Below are 19,243 nucleotides of genomic sequence, written 5' to 3' on the forward strand. Positions count from 1 at the left end.
GAATAATTATAAGATTGAGTTGTTTGAAATGGTGTTTGATTTAGGTTCTGTGGAGTTGCAGGAAGCCTATCACAAATCCACACAAGGTACATCTGAATTCTAGCATGTGTTAGTCTTCTCCACAAAATCCCACATATCTGACCTTCCATGTTCTGCAGAATAGGCAAGAACCAAGCACCGAACTAATGAGCAGCATTAGTTGTGAGGGTGACTGATTTGGTGGTGGTTCCACAAATTCTGGCCACTACCCCCATGATTTGCATTGAATTCCTACTTCTCTCTCTCCGTCAAGTTGAGAGGACTCAGGCAGGTAAGGTGTGAATTACAGGGAGTAAATGAGAAGCAGGGAAGGCAAAAAAAAAAAAAAAACAAAGTTACCACAAGTAACCAGGTTCCCAGAGGCAGTGTATTTTGGCACCATGAGACAAACTGTGTAACTGAGAATTGAGTCTTCTCTCCCCCTATATAAGACCCAAGGGATCCTTGCTTCCCTCACACGGTTCAAGTAATGAGGTTCAATTAAAACGTTCAGGTTCAATTAGTGTTTCAGGGCTTCAAGGGCAGTCTCAGGGCAAAATATTTTCCACGAGGAACTTAAGAGAAACTAGTGCTGTTCTGGACCAGACTGGCATGCAGGGGCAGGAGAAGACTTGGTCTGCAACCAACATCTGCATAATGGAGAAGCTAGACAAGATGGCACTTGTGTGTGTGCTTTTGCAGTGCCTGTTCTCTGTGCCTCAGGTGCTTTCCTAACAGCCAGGAGAAAGAGGTGCATGCTAGGGTGTTTTCCTTACAAGTTTTGAGTTTTTCTTCTTTCCTTAGAATAAAGCACTGGAAGCCCAGATTTCTGCTGCAAAATCAAGACCTGTTACTATAATGGTGGGGATTTTTTTTAAATCGTGCCAATGAACCTGGTCTTCACACATTACTGCAATCATACTAGCCAAGCCCATTACAATAATCTATTGTTGAGAGAAAAATATCCTGGCAATACATGTATCTAGAAGTTCCGCCTTGTGAATTGATGCCAAAATATGATAGATTCCCAGTTCCTTATGATGCCCAACTACTGTACATGAACTCCCACTCCCCGTCCCTGCTGCCAACATAATGACTAGCTTTACTTTGATGTTCTCTGATTTCCACAGTGGCTTTAACTCTCTGCCAGAGTCTTATACACTAAGCACTCTGCTATTTGGAATCCCATTACCTGCGATGCTTCTAACTGGCATCCCACAGATCAAAGGTACAGTAATTGACAAGACACTACAAGATCTTGCAGTGACTTCTGAACCATTTAGAAAATATTTGATTATGTTTATGATAGTTTAATATTGGTGATTTAATGTATTCTGCAGAAGTTGTTTACATGCTTGCTCCAAGTAGTCTGCCTATCAAATTATATAATAATACATTCCAATAAATCAAGATGATATAGACTGGAATGAATAAAAGACCAAACCCAACAAAATAAAATTGACAGGAATTAATGTAATTAATGTAAAGTCTGCCAGTTAGGTTTAAAAACTACTTAACAGAAAAAACCTGGGTTAATAGTCCTTATGAGAAAGCCATGAAGATTTTGACTATCAACTCAGCAGTATTCAATGGCCTCTGAAAAAGTCAACTCTATCCAAGGCCATCTTTAAAAAAATAAAATAAAAAGAGTATCCAAATCAAAGAGGGAACAGTTTCACTTTATACTTTGCTAGTCAGACCAGGTCTAGGGAAGATCGTGTTTGGTTATGGAAGCCACATTGGAAGAGAAAAGAAATTAAGTACGTTTCTTCTGGCAACTCTGGCATAACACCTGTCTTCAAATAGCTAATGGGTTGTCACATGGAAGAAACATTAAATTTAATCACATAGCCACAGCACCCAGAACTAGTAGTCATGGGAAGAAGTGTCCATGGAACACATTTCAGCTCCATATAAGGAAGAACTTTCTACGATTAGGGTGATCTAAACATTGAACTTGGATGAAATCAGGAAGGGGCAAAAGAAGACTTCTGGGCTATAGTAATTTCTATTCTTTGCCTGGATGGTAGGTACTTATGTGTTTTGTTTTATTATTGTTCAACTGATCCACATACATTTTTATATACTCTTTTGTAGGTATGATATATTTTACAATGAAAAAACATTGACCATGTTGTTAGGCAAAGTAGTAAACTCCCCATCATTGCGAGGCTTCAAGTGGCACTGAATGGGAAGGTGAGACAGGTGACTTCTGACATTCATTCCATCACTGAGTTTCTACAAGTCCTTAAATACATGGGCAATTATTAAAGCAAGTTCTTCTAAAATATTTTTAAAGTGATAGCCTTTTAATTAACTTGATTTGAAGCCTCACTCCACTGTTCACTACAACCATTACTAGAATTTGTTACACTATCATCCCCATGTCTCTGTTACAGTGATTATCATTTTTATTGGCCATTATATAATGAGAAGTAGACACAGCCTCTGCCTTCTTAGGATGACAAATGATATGGACAGTCATAAAGAGAACATGGTGAGAGCCGGATATGAACAATGAATAAACACAAAAGAAAGCAAAAAGATTTATGTGGTAAGCAGGTCAAGATTTCACTCAAAGGGCCGGGTGCGGTGGCTCACGCCTGTAATCCTAGCACTCTGGGAGGCCGAGGCGGGTGGATCACTCGAGGTCAGGAGTTCGAGACTGGTCTGAGCAAGAGCAAGACCCCCGTCTCTACTAAAAATGGAAAGAAATTATCTGGCCAACTAAAAATATATATAGAAATAATTAGCCGGGCATGGTGGCACATGCCTGTAGTCCCAGCTACTTGGGAGGCTGAGGCAGGAGGATCGCTTGAGCCCAGGAGTTTGAGGTTGCTGTGAGCTAGGCTGACGCCACGGCACTCACTCTAGCCCAGGCAACAAAGCAAGACTCTGCCTTAAAAAAAAAAAAAAAGATTTCACTTATAAGAGTGGGGAACAAAGCTAGGCCTTGGAAAACACATCCTCGACAGGTTAAGACCAGACAAAGCCAACCTTCTGCTCCAATTAACTTCAGCAGACTTCCTGGAAGAAGTGAGCCTTCAGAAATATATAGATTCTGGCAATCAGCGTTTGGTTAGGGGAATCTTTCCCCTGGGCTGCCAAGGGGAAAAATAGCCTAAGTGGTCATTTCCTCATGTTAATCGTGTTCTCCAGTTCTGTTCCTTCGTGATCTCTCACTACCCTCTCCACTGTGTTGATTTGAGAGAGGGGAACCAAGACCAAAAAAAGGGAAATGAGAGGAAGGGTATTTGTGGACTATGATGGACATGGAATTAGGGAGAGTCCTTGAGTCCCCAAGTCACTGCTAATAAACAGCCAGGCTCCCTGCTTCTTCTGGCTAAGCCGTAACTTTGGGCAAAGTTACTTCTGCTTTGGACTCATTTAACCTTTAATCTGGGGATCCCCAATCATGTTACTGACATTAATTCCTCTATCCTCACAAAAACCTTGGGCTGATGGGAAAAATAAACCAGAACACAAGATCTTATGAGCTACTTAAAGTCCAATGTGATAACATAAAAATAATATTTAGTCAGTTTATTCCCTTATAATAATTTATCTTCATTTTAATAAAGGGGAAACTGAGTCACAAAGAGTGGAAATAAGTAAATTTTATATATGTCCTTCAGTCTTTGATTTCATCCATATCAATAATGTTTTAAAGTTATACTATTTTCTTCCTGGAAATTCTTACATTGGTCATTTTATCAATGTGGAAACTGAGGCACAGGGTGATTAAAATGTGCCATCTCAAGCTAGGCTTCATAAAATAGTGCCTATATAAGAAATACAAGTGGTTGGGTGTGGTGGCTCATGCCTGTAATCCTAGCACTTTGGGAGGCCAAGGTGGGAGGATCGTTTGAGCTCAGGAGTTCGAGACCAGCCTCAGCAAGAGCGAGACCCTGTCTCCACTAAAAAAATAGAAAGAAATTAGCTGGATGACTAAAAATATATATATAAAAAAAATTAGCCGGGCATGGTGGTGCATGCCTGTAGTCCCAGCTACTCGGGAGGCTGAGGCAGGAGGATTGCTTGAGCCCAGGAGTTTGAGGTTGCTGTGAGCTAGGCTGATGCCACGGCACTCTAGCCCCAGCAACAGAGTGAAACTCTGTCTCAGAAAAAGAAAGAAAGAAAGAAAGACAAGAACTGTAATTCTCAGAGGAAAATTCTTTTTTCATTAGATTTCTACCCAAGTTTGAAACATTAAATCTACTCAAAGTTTGTGAAATTAGGTGATAACTACTGTAAAGCTTGAGTTCTTGATACCAAGAACAGTGTGGGGTCTGGGATGGCAGCAAGAGTAATCATAATCCTTGACCTCTGTAAAGGATTTCATGGTTTACAAGCACTCCACAGCTGCTATTACACTCTGTTCTCATCAAGGACATCAACACTGTCCCCTTTCAGAGATGAGGAGGCTGGAACTCAGAGGTTAGCGGCTTGTCAGAGAACAGAGTTAGCCAAGGCCAGAACTGGGACTGAAACTCAGGTCTTCTGAATCCAGGTTAGTAAGAACAAACTTTGGGAAAAGGAGGTCACCAGCCTTTCACTAGGAGACTTAGAGGAGACTGAAGGAGGAGGAGAAGAGGCTAGTAAAGTCAGCATGTCAGCCCATATGATAGCAGAGAAGAAAATTATCATCACTAGGCATTTCAAATGATGACACGGACTGCTCTGGGCCTACTGACTGTGGCTGTAATCTCTGAGGGCCTGCAATCTAAGACAAACACACTAGGAAGAACAAACATGTATATGACACACAGAAGACAGAATAAGAACAGTACTCTACCACAAGAGAGGAAAACATTTATATCGTATCATATACATGTCCAGGTAAGTTTAAGGTACAGAGAATTTAAGCGTATAAATGAAAATGGGTGCAATAAAGAAGCACAAACCGGGGAAGAAGCGCGCGCGCGCGCACACACACACACACACACACACACACCTCAATCCAAGAAGAGTTTTTTGGAAGGAAAATAAATTTTAGGAGTTCTTTCTTTTCTCTTTAATATAAGAAGCAGTGAAGTAGCTGTGTTGTGACAGTGGAGTCGAGAGTGTGAGATTTAGAACAGAAACTTATCCTAGGCCTATGGAAAAATTATAAAGATGGGTGGGAAGAGGGTAGGAGGGTAGTGTCAGTGGACAGAAAGGGCTTTGAGCAAGTGGAAATTCAAGAGAGATTACAACCTGTCCTGACTCCTGTGCTGTGTCTAAGTGTTTCCACCCCCATGCTTTCAGAAAGCTCATGCTATCCCTATTTCAGGAACATGAAGAACCTCCAAGTTGTGAAAGCCTGTTTGCAGCAGATGGAGAAGGCAGCCGTGCTGTGGTAAAGGAAATAGTGGATAGGGGCCTTGGGCATGCTGGGCAAGAAGTCCCTAGCCATCCCAGTCTCCCCAGATTCTACCACCACAGGAAAGGTTCCCTGCACACGACTCATTTATCCGGATCCACTAATTGTTAGGGAATTTCCAATTTGCTTCATCAAACCCAAATTTGCCTGTTGAGTTTCATGTCAGTGATTAGATTCTCAATGTAAAAACTGTTGAGTTCTGCTGGGATATAAACATTTCTCAATATATCAATTCAAACTCCAGCCAGATAGACAGACCTGTTTACCTCTGCTTATTGTGTTTACTCATGTCATCCTTTGTGACCTTAATTAGTCAGAGAAACAGCAGCAAAGAACCCCTAGGAGTCTGGGTTGAGTAAAAATATGCAGAAAGAGTCCCTATACTCTGGTTTCTGGCCCTTTGTAGGACAAGTATCCTTCAAGTTGACAGTGCTGGCTCTAACCATGACCATTTGAGCTATGAGCCAAAGGTTAGCAATTTCAGACTGAAAAGAAACTGCTCATTCCCAAACACCCTGGTTTCTGAGTTGACACAATTGCTAAAATTTGCAGGGGTGATATGAGAATTTGAGGATTCTTATGATAATGATTCGTATGATTATTATTTTTGCCAACATTTTTTCACCTGCCATACTTACAATGTGCCATCCTCTGTTCTAACTACTCCTATATATTAACACATCTAATACAACCACACAAGTAGATACTACAGGTATTATGTTCGCACTGATGAGAAACTGACACAGAGAAATCATTGAACCAAGGTTACAAAGCTAGTAGTTGAAGGCACAAGGACCTAAATACAATTTCCATCATTTAGCTAATAATTTTAAAGGAATGGTCAACCAAACATCCGACATTTACACGTAAGACAGTGTTCAAATCTAGGTACTATGCAGAAGATACAAAGAATATAGACAGAGTTCCTATACTCAAAGAGCTAATGAACTGGTTGGAGGTATCAGTAATCCTCTCTATGGCACTTAAATTTTGTTCCTTATCTTATTCACCTAAATAGTAGGATTTTCTAACTAGAAAAGACCTGACATCATCAATGTTATTATCCAGGAAGGACAAGAAGACACCATTGGTGACTTTCTTTTAAATAGATAAGGTAATTTCAGGTCAGAGAGGACCAACTTTTAATTAATTTATCAACAGCCAGAGAATGGCTAGTAGCATATCCAAAATGGAAGCCAGCTTTTGTAACAATTCATGTTGATATTTCCATGTTCTAAGTGGAAGAAGGGATGAAAAGGTGTTTTTCTGTCAACCAGGCTAGAGTGCAGTGGCACCATCCTAGCTCACTGAAGACTCGAACTCCTGGGCTCAAGCAATCCTCCTGCCTCAGCCTCCAGAGTAGCTAGAACTACAGGCATACCACCACGCCCAGCTAATTTTTAAATTTTTTGTAGAGGTGGAGTCTTCTTGATGCCCAGGCTGGTCACAAACTCCTGGCCTCAAGCGATTCCAGGCCTACCGAAACGCTGGGATTAGAGGTGTGAGTCACCGCTCCTGGGCTGGAAAGGTGTTATTAGAGCAATGGTACAAAACAAAGTTTTGAACCATTTGATTAAAATTGATCTTCAGTTCTCCTTCAATCCCATCTCCCTCTTCACCACCTCACACTTATTTAATTCCGATTTATTTAACGTTTACTGTTCCCCACTCCTTCCTTTCTTCTGCCTCTGGAGTGAAACCAGGCCTGGACACCACTCAGATTTGCCTGGGTGGTGGGGGGATAAAGTTGAAACGCTATGAGATCCTTTATCGTTAATGAGCCTTAAAAGAAGTGGGGGAGGGAATGCTTTGGACAAGATATTTGTAATTGCTCGAGCAGAGACAAAAGGCAAAGGAAAAAGGGGAGATACGTTTGAATGACTTAGGGAAAAGACTTGCAAGCTGCTTTGATTGAGAAAGATTAAAACTAAATGCAGAGGGACAGGGACAAGCGGGGAAGCGGTCATACTCTCAGTCTTTACAGAGAGGAAATGCCAAAGCAATGTGCTTTAGAGAAAGCCTTGCAGCTTCTTTTATACGTCTATCAAAGATCCCTTTCTTAGAAGCCTGAAGTTTGAGGGTCCTCTCTTCCCATTGTGAGGGCTCCCCTCTCTAAGTCTCAGGGCTGATTTCTGGAGACACAGGGGCCTCCTCTCTGCAGAGGGGGGCGTACCCAGGAGCCTGGGTCCTTCCTGCGGGGGACGGAGGCCAGTGCGAGGCCCCCTTCCGCGGCAGGTGGGCCCCTGGCGCAGCACCTCGCCCCGCGGACTCGGTACCGCAGCACAGCGCCGGCCTGGCGTAGGAAGCACGCGGAGGCCCAGCGCCCCCTCGTGCCGCGTCACCCCTCGGAGTCCAGCGGACCCAAGCCCAGCAGCCACGCTCGGCCGCCCGCCCGCCGCGAGCGTGCGTAACGTGCCCCCGCAGCGTGACGCATGCGCCGTGTCGGGGCGGATGCGCGGGATGCGCCGCGGGAGGAGCGCGCAGGGGGCGGAGTGCGGGAGGAAGTCGGCGTCTGCCGAAAGGAGAAAGGAGAGGGAGACGCGGCTGGGTGCGGCGAGGTGAGGCTGGGAGCCGACGGGAGGGCGCCTCCTCCTCCCCCGCCCTTTCTGCTGAGGATGGAAGTGACGAAAGCAGCCGAGGAGGTCACTTCCTGCTGGGGTGGATGAGGAGGAGCCGGAGACGCCGCGGAGGAGACCGGACCGAAGACTGACCGTGCCGGGGAGAGGTGAGTCCCGGCCCTGCCGCGGACGTCGGGCCCCTCTGGGCCGGACCCCGGACTCCGGCGGAGACGGCGTTCCTGGGGTCCGGGCGGCTCGCCCGGCCGCGTACCAACCCAGCCGGGCCTCACCCAGCGCGGGGGGCGGGGGAGGTAGGGGGCCCCGTGTCTGAGGGGCGACAGGGACTCTGGGCAGCGTTCGTGCGATGGCCCCGCGGAGCCCCGAGGCCACGGGGTAAGGGAACCCTGGCCAGGAGGCGAGTGGAAAGGAAGCTCTGAAGGCTGTGGGAGCCGATACCGGGAGCTGCTTCAGGAGATCCGCACGCCACACTGTGCATGCCTCACTTTGGGGGGAATGGTCGTGATCTGAGGAAGGACTGGGGACCTGAGGTTTGCAGAGATGAGACGAGTGGCCCCACTTGGACGGACTGTCTTCGTAGTGAATTTGTGAAAGGCATGCAGAGGCGCCTCCTGAGAAGGTGGGGGGCGTTGTGGGGAAAAGCGAGGAACGGGAATGTCAGGAGAGGGCTTCCTGGTCAGATCGTCGTTGCAACGGGGTTTGGACCTCAGTCGAGCTGGTTGAAGGGCATTCCTGTGGCAGGGTAAAGGCCCCGCGATCCGACAGAGCAATCTAGGAGTTAGAGTCCAGGGCAGCTTCCTGGAGCCGTGGGGAAATTAGTGTTTTTCCTCCCTCATTGTCACTGGGATAGGAGAGGAAGCTCCTGCCTCAGCCCTGGTGCCTTGTTATTGTATATCTTGTTTGTGTATTTCTGCGTTCCCTGTCTGTTTGTTTTTTCCTTCCTTTATCGTATTTATCTTGTCCTCAGCCCCTGGTGGCTTTATAGACTGAAACTTGCTGGTTTCCTTAATGTGTATGGTAAGAAAAAATTTTAAAGGATCTAGAGGACTCTTAGGTTAGACGAACTTTACAGGATTAGGAATTTGTCCCCACCCTGGGGCCACTGAGGCACCTCCATTCCCTCCAGACTTCTGGCAATGTGGGTGCTAAGGGCCTGTCATCTACACTGAAGAACAATGAGGGTAGATCTGCCCTCTCCCGCCCCCATGTCCCTCTGGCAGTCTCACCTCTCCCTTCTTTTTTCTAAAGAATTGACTGACTCAAAGCTGCTTGCTGCTAGGAACAGGAAATTTATTGAGGAACTGTAAATCTGGATGGAATGAATTTAGATCTCAGCAAGACTCCCTCCACTCATTGGCCAGAAGGTCCTCAGAAATGCTTGCTTTTTTCCCCTTGCTGTTAAAGGGAGAAAATGTAAAACTTTTCTCAAAAAGACCTTTGAAGGTGTGTGTGTGTTTCTTGTATCAAGTAGCTGCACATATGGTGTGTTTACTTCCTGTATCCCAGGGTATTTTTCAAGGGGGAGGGGGCAGTTTCTGACTGGGAGGAGTTTTCCTTCTCCCATCTCACATAATTCAGTAAAATAAATGAAAATCAGATGTTCATTCTTCAGTGGGAATTAGATGGATTTAGATTTTTTTTCACTCTTTAAGCTGGTACATCTGGGTGAACTCAGGCTTGTGTATTTTGGCATCTGGGCTTGTCTAGTAATAGAAGACAAACTGTTTGACTTGTTTTGGCTGCCTTTTTGGACCTGTTTCACTGTACCCTTTTTTTTTTTTTAAACATTCGAAGGGTTGGTCAGGAGGAAGAAAGCAAATATTAAAGACAGTGTTTATGCTCTGTGGTTTAAAGTCAGGTGAGAGATAATTATGGCTTTTGAAGCTGATGACCTGAGGCCCATCATTTGATGACTTAGGGATTAGCAGTTTGGAGGTGACATGTTTGAAAGAAAGAGGGTTGCATGAGGAAGGAAAGACAGGGAAAGGAAGTTTGAGAAAAAGCTGGCTAGAAAACCTTGGGAGGATAATAAACAAAGAGCATCTTAAAGTAATTGTGTGGCTTGTGTCTCTCAGCAGGAGGGTGAAAATGAAAGCGGGCTGTAGCATCGTGGAAAAGCCAGAAGGAGGTGGAGGTGAGCAAAAGTTGATCGTCTCTGATGCACCTGGAATGTCCCTCAGTGCTTCCTGTTCTCTTCACTTGTGCTCTGTTCTCAAATGCCAGACCATGACTGACGGTGGATACTGCTGGGACAGTTGTAGACTTGTTTCCTGTAGATGTATTTAACGTGTCTGGTCACCACACCCACATCCCAAGCTTTAGAGTCTCTTCTCTGTTAGAGACGCAATTCCAACTTCGGGGTAAAGAGTTTTCAGCTGTATTTTCCTAAAACATTGGTTAATCTTTCTTGTTTTTTCGCTTTGGAACTTTCATGCCCTCATAGAAAGTAGGTGTGTGATTTAGTACTGTATGAAGGGTAAGAGATTAGGACACCTGGGTGCTGCTGCCCAACTCTATCAGATTTAATGATTGCTACAAGGATTGGTAACTTCCCTGCTTTCCTCTTCCCTGCTGCGTTAGTCCAAGCTGACCAAAAGGGTGTTTATGGAATGTTTGCAAAACACTTTAGAGTTTCTGACCAGTGGAATGTAGAGATGGGGATGCTGGTATGCATGTACCTAGCTCCTGACTACCTTGATCTTGCCCTTTTCACATTAAAGGCTATCAGTTTCCTGACTGGGCCTACAAAACAGAGTCATCCCCGGGCTCCCGGCAGATCCAGCTGTGGCACTTCATCCTGGAGCTGCTGCAGAAGGAAGAGTTCCGCCATGTCATCGCCTGGCAGCAGGGAGAGTACGGGGAGTTTGTCATCAAGGATCCAGATGAGGTGGCCCGCCTCTGGGGCCGCAGGAAATGCAAACCACAGATGAATTATGACAAGCTGAGCCGGGCCCTCAGGTAAGGGAAAGGATTCCCAAATCTGTGGTGTTAACAGATTGGAAGGAGACTAAGCAGTTTAGTGAATGTTAGATAAAAAGGGTATCAGGTGATAAGAGACTACACTATCTTAGTGAATAATGTGTGGCTTTAAAGTGGGAGTAGAAGAGCTGTTGAATCTGAGTAGCATAGGCACAGGAGGAGAAAAGGCATATCTTTGGTTGTATGTAGGAGGGAATCCCAATGTGGCTGGCACTGGATCCTGACAGACAGCCGATTTTGCTGTGTAGTGGGCGAGAGTGTATGGTGAAACATGGATTAGAGCTCATTTACAATCCAGAGGATTAGTTTGGATTTCCCTGTTGGGAATCTATTAGAATTTCTTTTCTTTGGGCTCCCAGAAAGAAACCAGGAAAATGCAAAGCAAGCTCACAAGGGGAGGGCTCACTGAATGGCACTGACCTATCTATTCAGGAACTATATCTGTGAGCTCAGTTGTCAGTCCATAGGTTGCTCCAACATGTCTAAAGATTGATCACTGCAAGTTTTCTCAGATTCTCTTTTCCCCTTGTCAGTCTTTAAATTTCATAACCCTTTATAAAGCCCTCAAGGTGCCAGAGGCAGTTTATGACCTGTGCTACTGAATAGATATAAGGCTAAAGGTTTCAGGTACAGAGAAGTTTTCCTTCCTTCCTTCCTTCATGCTTAGTGATCCTGAATGTAAAATTTGTACAGTAGCTTTGCTGGAGCCTCTCATAGCCCTTTGAGTCTTTGAAAGGGAAGGGAGCCACACTGGCTGCTGTTTTCCAGATCAGTGTATGCCATTGTTTGATTGACCTGCCACCATAAAACAGTTCTACATTCTTTTGTGCCTCCAGACGAACTGCATTAGGTCTCCCAAGGGATTTGTCTACTCCTACTAGGCAAGACAGAAAAGAGAAAGTAGGCAGTTAGTGACATACAGTGGAACAAGAAGAAAATGAACTATAGAATTGAAATTATAGAGAGATGGAGAAGAAAGGTGATTGGGGTTGGGGTAGGTGTTCAGAATCTTAAAAGTGAGGTTGTTTTTGTAAAGCTTTAGTCAAAGACTAGAGCTTAGTTGAAAATTGAATGAGAAATGTAAGCTCTTAGATCTCCCAGCTCTAACCTGAGGGCCAGGCTGTAAAAGAATGATAGTGATGTTTGTAAGTAATACTTAGAGCAAGAATTGTTGGTCTTAGTGGTTACCTAAGTATATGAAGAGCTGTCAGTAGCTACAGGATAAATTGACATGCATTCCTCTTTTTTTTTTTTTTTTTTTTTTACAGATATTATTACAATAAGAGGATCCTGCATAAAACAAAAGGGAAAAGGTTTACTTATAAATTTAACTTCAACAAGCTGGTGATGCCCAACTACCCATTCATCAACATTCGGTCAAGTGGTAAGATGCAAACTCTCTTAGTGAGAAATGAATTTTGAGTTGAAAAAGGATTTTTAAAACCCAAATCTAAGACATGGCATGTTTAAGGAGATTTTAGAAACACTAAAGTAATATGATCTCTTAGATTGCCTCAGTGTTCTTACTCAAGTCTTCTCATTCATCTCATAAAGAGTAATAGGCTGTGCAGTATCAAGATAGATTTGTTTGGTTTATTTATTTGGTTCCTTTTTCTGCATATTATTTGTAATCTCCTAGATATTATCACACTATCCTGTTTAGGAATGATGTTTCATAGATTTGTGTTAATCTTTAAGTTCAGGACTCAGTTTTAACACCCTGCCCAATGGCTCTTTCATAGATGGGAACCTGTATCTACAAACACTTCCGATTTTCTATGAAACTACCAAGCTCTCCCTTATCAAGTGAATATCATCAAAACCACAGCATCCTTGATCAGAGAAGGGGAGGTTTACATGTTTGCACTGAGAAGCAGTGTCTTTGATCTGCACCAGCAAATCCTCAGCCAACAAGACTCTGGGGTTACTTGACCTTCTCTCCTTTTAAGTGCAGCAGGGCTTTTCCCCTCTTGGCTCTCAGCTTTATAGCTTTCCGTCACAGCTCCTCATAGAAGTTTGAAGCTTCTCTCTTGATGCAGAAGGCAGACTCTTAAAAGGTTTTGTTGCTGTTATGTGGTTTTTTGCTTGTGGGGGTTTTTGTAGATGCAAATCATACCCCTACCTCAAAAAATAAAGCCCTTCTTCATCCTTGGGATATATGTTCCAAGACCCCCACTGGATTCTCAAACCACAGATAGTACCTTACCCCATATATACTATGTTTTTTTCCGATACATACATACTTGTGATAAAGTTTCATTTATAATTAGGCACAATGAGATTAACAATAGCTAGTAATAAAATAGAACAGTTATACCAATATACCGTAATAAAAGTTATATGAATGTGGTCTCTCTCTTTCTCAAAATATCTTATTTTACTGTGCTTGCCTATTTTCAGACCTCTGAGGGTAACTAAAACAGTGGAAAGCGAAACTGACACCTCGGATAAGAGAAAACTACTATAGTTCGTATTTAACTATTTTCTGAGCAGTCCGTTGGTACTCTCTTTCTGGCCTTGTATGTTAAGGCAAAGAGAGCTGATCATGATTCTGCAGTAATACAACTTCTCAGAAAAAAGTTGGATGAAACCTGAAAAATTAGAGCGGGGGTGTGGCTGAGAGAATATAATGTTGAGATCCATTGCAGGTATGTAATTACCACACACAACAAGTTAGGGCAGTTTTAGCTTGACTCTGCTATCATTATAGTTCCATCTCTCTTTCTGTAACCACTCCCTCCTGTCCCTGGGGCATGCATTTAAAAAAAAAAAAAAAGTGGTATTGGAATGCATCTCTCTAATTACAACCTGTTTTCTTTCCTTGTGCCTGAGGGAGAGGCGTTAGGAAATCAAACCTGTTCTAGCCACTGGAATCTTGTTTCCTCTATTTCTCACACTTGCTCCTTCCCTGTGTACATTTCTTTTAGGCATACTTTTTGGTTGCTCGCATCCCCTAGACACAACTTTAAAGAACTGGAGTCATTAGTTTATAGAGAACTTTTACCCCAAATAGGCCAAATGTTGTTTAATGTTAACTTTATGATGACAAAGGAATGTAACATTTATTGAACATGTACTTAATGGAGGTACTTTTGCTTCATGGTTTTGTGAATTATCTCATTCAACCCTTCTAGCCCATAAAATGTATGTCTTGATAGCCACATTTTACAAATGATAAAATTAAGGATGAGGGCCAGGCGCAGTGGCTCACTCATGTAATACTAGCACTCTGAGAGGCCAAGGTGGGAGGATCGCTTGAGGTCAGGAGTTGTAGTTCAGCCTGAGCAAGACTGAGACCCTGTCTCTACTAAACATAGAAAAATTAGATGTTGTGGTGCTTGCATGTAGTCCCAGCTACTCAGGAGGCTGAGGCAGGGGGATCACTTGAGCCCGGGAGTTTGAGGTTGTTGTGAGCTAGGCTGACACCGTGGCACTCTAGCCCGGGCAACAGAGACTCTTTCTCAAAAAAAAAAAAATTAAGGATGAGGACAACAAAGTTAAAGACAGATCAGGGTGGGCTGACTAGTTATCTGTAGAACAGTTTCTTAGGAGACAATTCCTGAGAGATTGAGCCATTGAAATCTAGCTCTTATTTAATAGATCATACATTTCTCTTCTAGATTGGGATTCATTCATTTGTTCACCAGATAATATGTTAAGCTCTAAAGACCAAAAAAAAAAAAAAAAGAGAGAGAGAGATTATAAGGGAGTTCTTTCCCTCAAGGAATTTACAGTTTAGCAGAAGAGATAAGATATATTAGGTTTGATATAATGTGAAGTGTGATAAGTGCTCTAAGAAGTGGAGGTATGTGGATTTAGATCCTGGAGGCCAAAGAGATCATGTCTTCAAGGAGTGGGATGGTAGAGTTGGGCTATTCTGATCTGTGTGTTTTTTAAAAGAAGACAATACATGGTTGATTATAACATAACCAAATAATAATAAAGAGGTTTATAGAATAAAAAGGTAAATATTTTCCCCCCCCCCATAATCCTACTCACTGTTAACAATTTAGGGTACTTAACATTTAGGTAGTATTGAAAGTACTTCTATATACAGTATTTTATTTTTATCTATTTTATCTACCTATAAAATACATTAAATATATTTTAATTTTCCTTATATTTGCATAAGAAACACTGAGAAGATACTTGTAAAAATGGTTACCTGTCAAGGGATGAGGGCAAGACAGATCAGATCAAGGCTGGACTTCAGGCATCTCCGTCTGTGCCTCCATACTGCCACCTGGAGTGGCACCACCTACTCTGGTTTTTTACTTTTATTTTGGAAAATTTCAAATCTACAGAAAAATCGGGAGAAAAAAACTAGTGAACACCCACATAATCTTTATCTAGATTCACTAATGGTTAATATTGTTGCCACATTTGCTTTATCTCTTTCTATTTATATGTACTTTTTAAATCTTTTAAGATTAAGTTGCAGACATCATGACATTTCAGCCCTGTGTACTTCAGCTTGTATTTCCCAGGAACAAGGACGTTCTCCTCCATAACCACAGTAACATTATCACACCCAGGAAATTTAACATTAGTGTAATACTATTACCTCATATGGTCCATATTTGAATGATACATGTCTTTTTAAGTTTTTATTTTGAATCATGATTATCTAATAAAAAATTATTGTTGTTGTTTTTTTAACAACCACATGCAATTTGCTATGTACCAGTACTATCCTAAGGGCTTTGCAAATGTTAACTCTTTTACTCCTCATAACATGAGGATTGGTCCAATTCTTACCTGTTTTTACAGATAAGGAAACTGGGGCACAGAGAGATAAGTTGTCCAGGCACACAACTAAAGAGTGACATGACCAGGGTTTGGACCTAGGCAAAGACCTTATTATTTCCGTTTTGCCAGAAGGAGTCAAAGACTCCAGTTTGTTACTTGCACTAGGCTATAAGTTAGAATGCCAGAACTAAGATTCAGACCCACATTTTCCAACCCTACTACTCGAATTTCTTGGTAGCTTCATGGAGGTGATCATCTTCCAAAGCAATGGTATTCATACCTTCTGAGTTTGTTTTGGTTTTTTTTTTTGTTTTGTTTTTTGTTTTGAGACAGAGTCTCGCTCTGTTTCCCGGGCTAGAGTGCCATGGTGTCAGCCTAGTTCACAGCAACCTCAAACTCCTGGGCTCAAGTGATCCTTCTGCCTCAGCCTCCCAAGTAGCTGGGACTACAGGCGCAAGCCACCACGCCCGGCTAATTTTTTGTTTCTCTTTTTAGTTGACTGGCTAATTTTTTTCTCTATTTTTAGTAGAGACAGGATCTCAAGGCTCTTGCTCAGGCTGGTCTCAAACTCCTGACCTCAAGCGATCCTCCCACTTCAGCCTCCCAGAGTGCTAGGATTACAGGCGTGAGCCACCGCACCCAGCCTCATACTTTCTTTTTTAAATGAAAACTTCTCTTTTTAAACAAAATCTTAGATTTGCTATCTTCATATATAAAAGTAAGGCTTCTCCAGTTAATCAGAGGTGTGGGGCCAGAATGCTACCATCCCACCATTGCTCCTAGTCTCACCTTCCTTTGCTCCAACCAAATGCATTTGGAAAATGCTACTATTAATAATTATGTCTTCTTCTTATAGATTTACAGTATGCCTTAGCATGTGTAAAGACTGAAATATCCTCCAGTTGTTTTTTATTTATTTATAATTGATTTAATCAAGCATTTCTGAATTGCTTAGGAAACAGGACTTTCTCTTCCCCTGCACATTATACTTAAACTTATTCCATCCTTCAGAGTACATAGAAGTGATTTTTTGCTCCTGAGTAGATGTGCTTTTAAGAAAAAGTCAAGATCCAAAAGAATAAAAGAGGGTGGAATTTTAGCCACTGTAATAAGCTAGTAGAAGAGATACTTTTGTTCTGGGATCTTCCTGGCTCTGCTCAAATAATTTGCAAGGTCATCCATCTGTTTTTCCTAATTGTAAGATTAAATCAGCAGCTTTAAAAGAAAAAAAAAATCCTGTAGAGCAATTTTCTACGGAACGGCAGTTTGGGAAATGCTGCTCTGGCACAGTGTTACTCAGTCACGTGTACCTAGAAAGCTACAATCTTGGACATACTAGTAGACTACAGAATCAGATCTGAGGATGACTCTCTTATACCAAGAATAGAAGGTGAAAGCTGATTGGGACCAATTTCTAACCACACTGTGTCATATGCACCTTTTTTATTTCTTGTAGATCATCCTACTTCCTTACTTTGGTTTTTCCTGTGCTTTTATTCTCCCTTTTTTCCTTCTCCCTTCTCATCCCTGCCTTGGAGCATAAAGAGCCCTCTTGACATCATCATCATACATGCCACTGATGCCTCCCAGGAAACTCACAGGGTCCCTGAGGCCTCAGATGAAATAGCTTTTCCATGTCTTATTTATCAGAAGGACCTTCAGGGGAAATGGAGAACTTTCGAGCCTGTAAAGTTGACGTGGTTAGCACAGTGAATGAAAATAAGAAAAATCTATTTACAAAACTAAAAATTGAGACAGGTGATATGTACATAGTATTTAAAATTGCAGAGGAGAAGACAACTGTATCGTTCATTCAACAGTATTTATTGAGCACCTACTAACCGTTAAGCTCTGAACTGCTGGGAATACCATTGTGAATAATAGGAAGTCCCTGCCTTGTGGAGTTTATGTTTTAGAATATAGATAAGCAAGTAAATGATATTTCAGACAGTAAGGAATATTGTCAAGAAAGTAAAGTAAGAGGCAAGAGAAAGATGGCAGCTAAATTGAGTTGAAGCAGCTGAGCAGTAGTTACTAGGAAAATGGGGAACTTTGGGATTTAGTCCAGTTAGAATGTTTGTTTCCTGTTGCTACTAAACATTTTGTACTTCTTTAGCATGAGAAAGTAGTGATAATGAATGACCAGACCTCTGATATAGTCTTTTGTCTTTTCCACCATCACAGGTGTGGTTCCTCAGAGTGCGCCACCAGTGCCAACAGCCTCTTCCCGGTTCCATTTTCCACCTCTGGACACCCATTCTCCAACCAGTGATATGCAGCCGGGGCGATTCTCTGCTAGTTCCCTAACTACTGGCCAGGAGTCCAGTAATGGCACTGATAGGAAGGCAGAGCTTTCAGAGCTAGAGGATGGCTCAGCCGCTGACTGGCACCGGGGTATGGATCACATATCCTCCCGGAACGCTGTCAGTGGCGGAGGGATCGGCCATCAGAAACGCAAGCCTGACATAATGCTTCCTCTGTTCACTAGGCCAGGGATGTACCCTGACCCCCACAGTCCCTTTGCTGTCTCTCCAATCCCTGGCCGCGGAGGTGTCCTTAATGTCCCCATTTCTCCAGCCCTCTCCCTGACACCCACCATTTTCTCCTATAGCCCATCACCAGGCCTGAGCCCCTTCACCAGCAGCAGTTGCTTCTCCTTCAACCCTGAGGAAATGAAACACTACCTTCATTCTCAAGCCTGTTCTGTGTTCAACTACCATCTGAGTCCTCGGACTTTTCCCCGTTACCCGGGGCTCATGGTTCCGCCATTTCAGTGCCAAATGCATCCTGAGGAGTCAACTCAGTTTTCTATCAAGCTGCAGCCCCCACCGGTTGGGCGGAAGAATCGGGAGAGGGTGGAGAGCAATGAGGAGTCAGCACCTCTTGCCGCACCTACCATGGCTCCTGTCCCCCCAAGAATTAAAGTGGAGCCTGCCTCTGAAAAGGATCCTGAGAGCCTCAGGCAGTCGGCACGAGAGAAGGAGGAGCCCTCTCAAGAAGAGGGCGCTGTGCCGAGCAGGACCATAGAAGAAGGAAAAGGCACCATCTTTGCCCGCCCCACTGCACCGCCCGTCTGGCCCTCTGTGCCCATTAGCAGCCCAAGTGAAGACCCCCTGGAGGTGACTGAAGACAGCGAGGACAGGCCTGGCAAAGAGTCCAGTGCACCTGAGAAGAAAGAAGATGCCCTGATGCCCCCCAAGCTTCGGTTAAAGCGGCGCTGGAATGATGACCCTGAGGCCCGAGAGCTGAGCAAGAATGGCAAGTTCCTCTGGAATGGGTCAGGACCCCGGGGCTTGGCAACAGCAGCTGCTGATGCTTAGAACTGGAAGTGGATTTGGAGCTGTTTATACTATAATCAAATACATACATGTATTTATGTAGCAAGATTTCAGGGTGGGGGGGAGGGAGTTAGACTGGGCTGATCACTCTAGGGTCATAGACTTGTATTTTTATGTTTTGGGGATGGGATGGGGTATCTTCTGTTGTAAATTAGGTGGGATATGAATACACTTTTTTTCCTGGTGAGTAGGACACAGGGAGGGTATTGAACTGAAAGGAG

The 19,243-nt window shown here is 43.3% G+C and overlaps 1 protein-coding gene across 2 annotated transcripts; it reads left to right on the plus strand.

Moving 5' to 3' along the window:
- Positions 1–8,060: 8,060 nt before the first annotated feature.
- On the plus strand, positions 8,061–19,021 carry ETV3 (ETS variant transcription factor 3). Of its 2 annotated transcripts, none has more exons than XM_069478551.1 (5): positions 8,061–8,105; positions 10,032–10,090; positions 10,677–10,914; positions 12,204–12,319; positions 17,869–19,021. In XM_069478551.1, exons 2-5 carry the CDS (start codon positions 10,045–10,047, stop codon positions 19,002–19,004), a joined length of 1,536 nt encoding a protein of 511 aa, XP_069334652.1. In that variant the 5' UTR covers positions 8,061–8,105; positions 10,032–10,044; the 3' UTR covers positions 19,005–19,021. The 2 variants fall into 2 exon arrangements, with proteins under 2 accessions (XP_069334652.1, XP_069334653.1); XM_069478552.1 differs by having other exon boundaries at positions 8,067–8,105; positions 10,035–10,090.
- Positions 19,022–19,243: the final 222 nt, after the last annotated feature.

Source organism: Eulemur rufifrons, chromosome 8 (genome assembly GCF_041146395.1).
Source record: "Eulemur rufifrons isolate Redbay chromosome 8, OSU_ERuf_1, whole genome shotgun sequence".
Taxonomy (NCBI): domain Eukaryota; kingdom Metazoa; phylum Chordata; class Mammalia; order Primates; family Lemuridae; genus Eulemur; species Eulemur rufifrons.

Bases quoted from the DNA above. Each gene is read 5' to 3' on its own strand.
- ETV3 (XM_069478551.1), top strand. From the start codon at position 10,045: ATGAAAGCGGGCTGTAGCATCGTGGAAAAGCCAGAAGGAGGTGGAG. The intron at 10,091-10,676 runs GTGAGCAAAAGT...TTCACATTAAAG, and splicing joins AAAGCCAGAAGGAGGTGGAG to GCTATCAGTTTCCTGACTGG. The intron at 12,320-17,868 runs GTAAGATGCAAA...CCACCATCACAG, and splicing joins CATCAACATTCGGTCAAGTG to GTGTGGTTCCTCAGAGTGCG.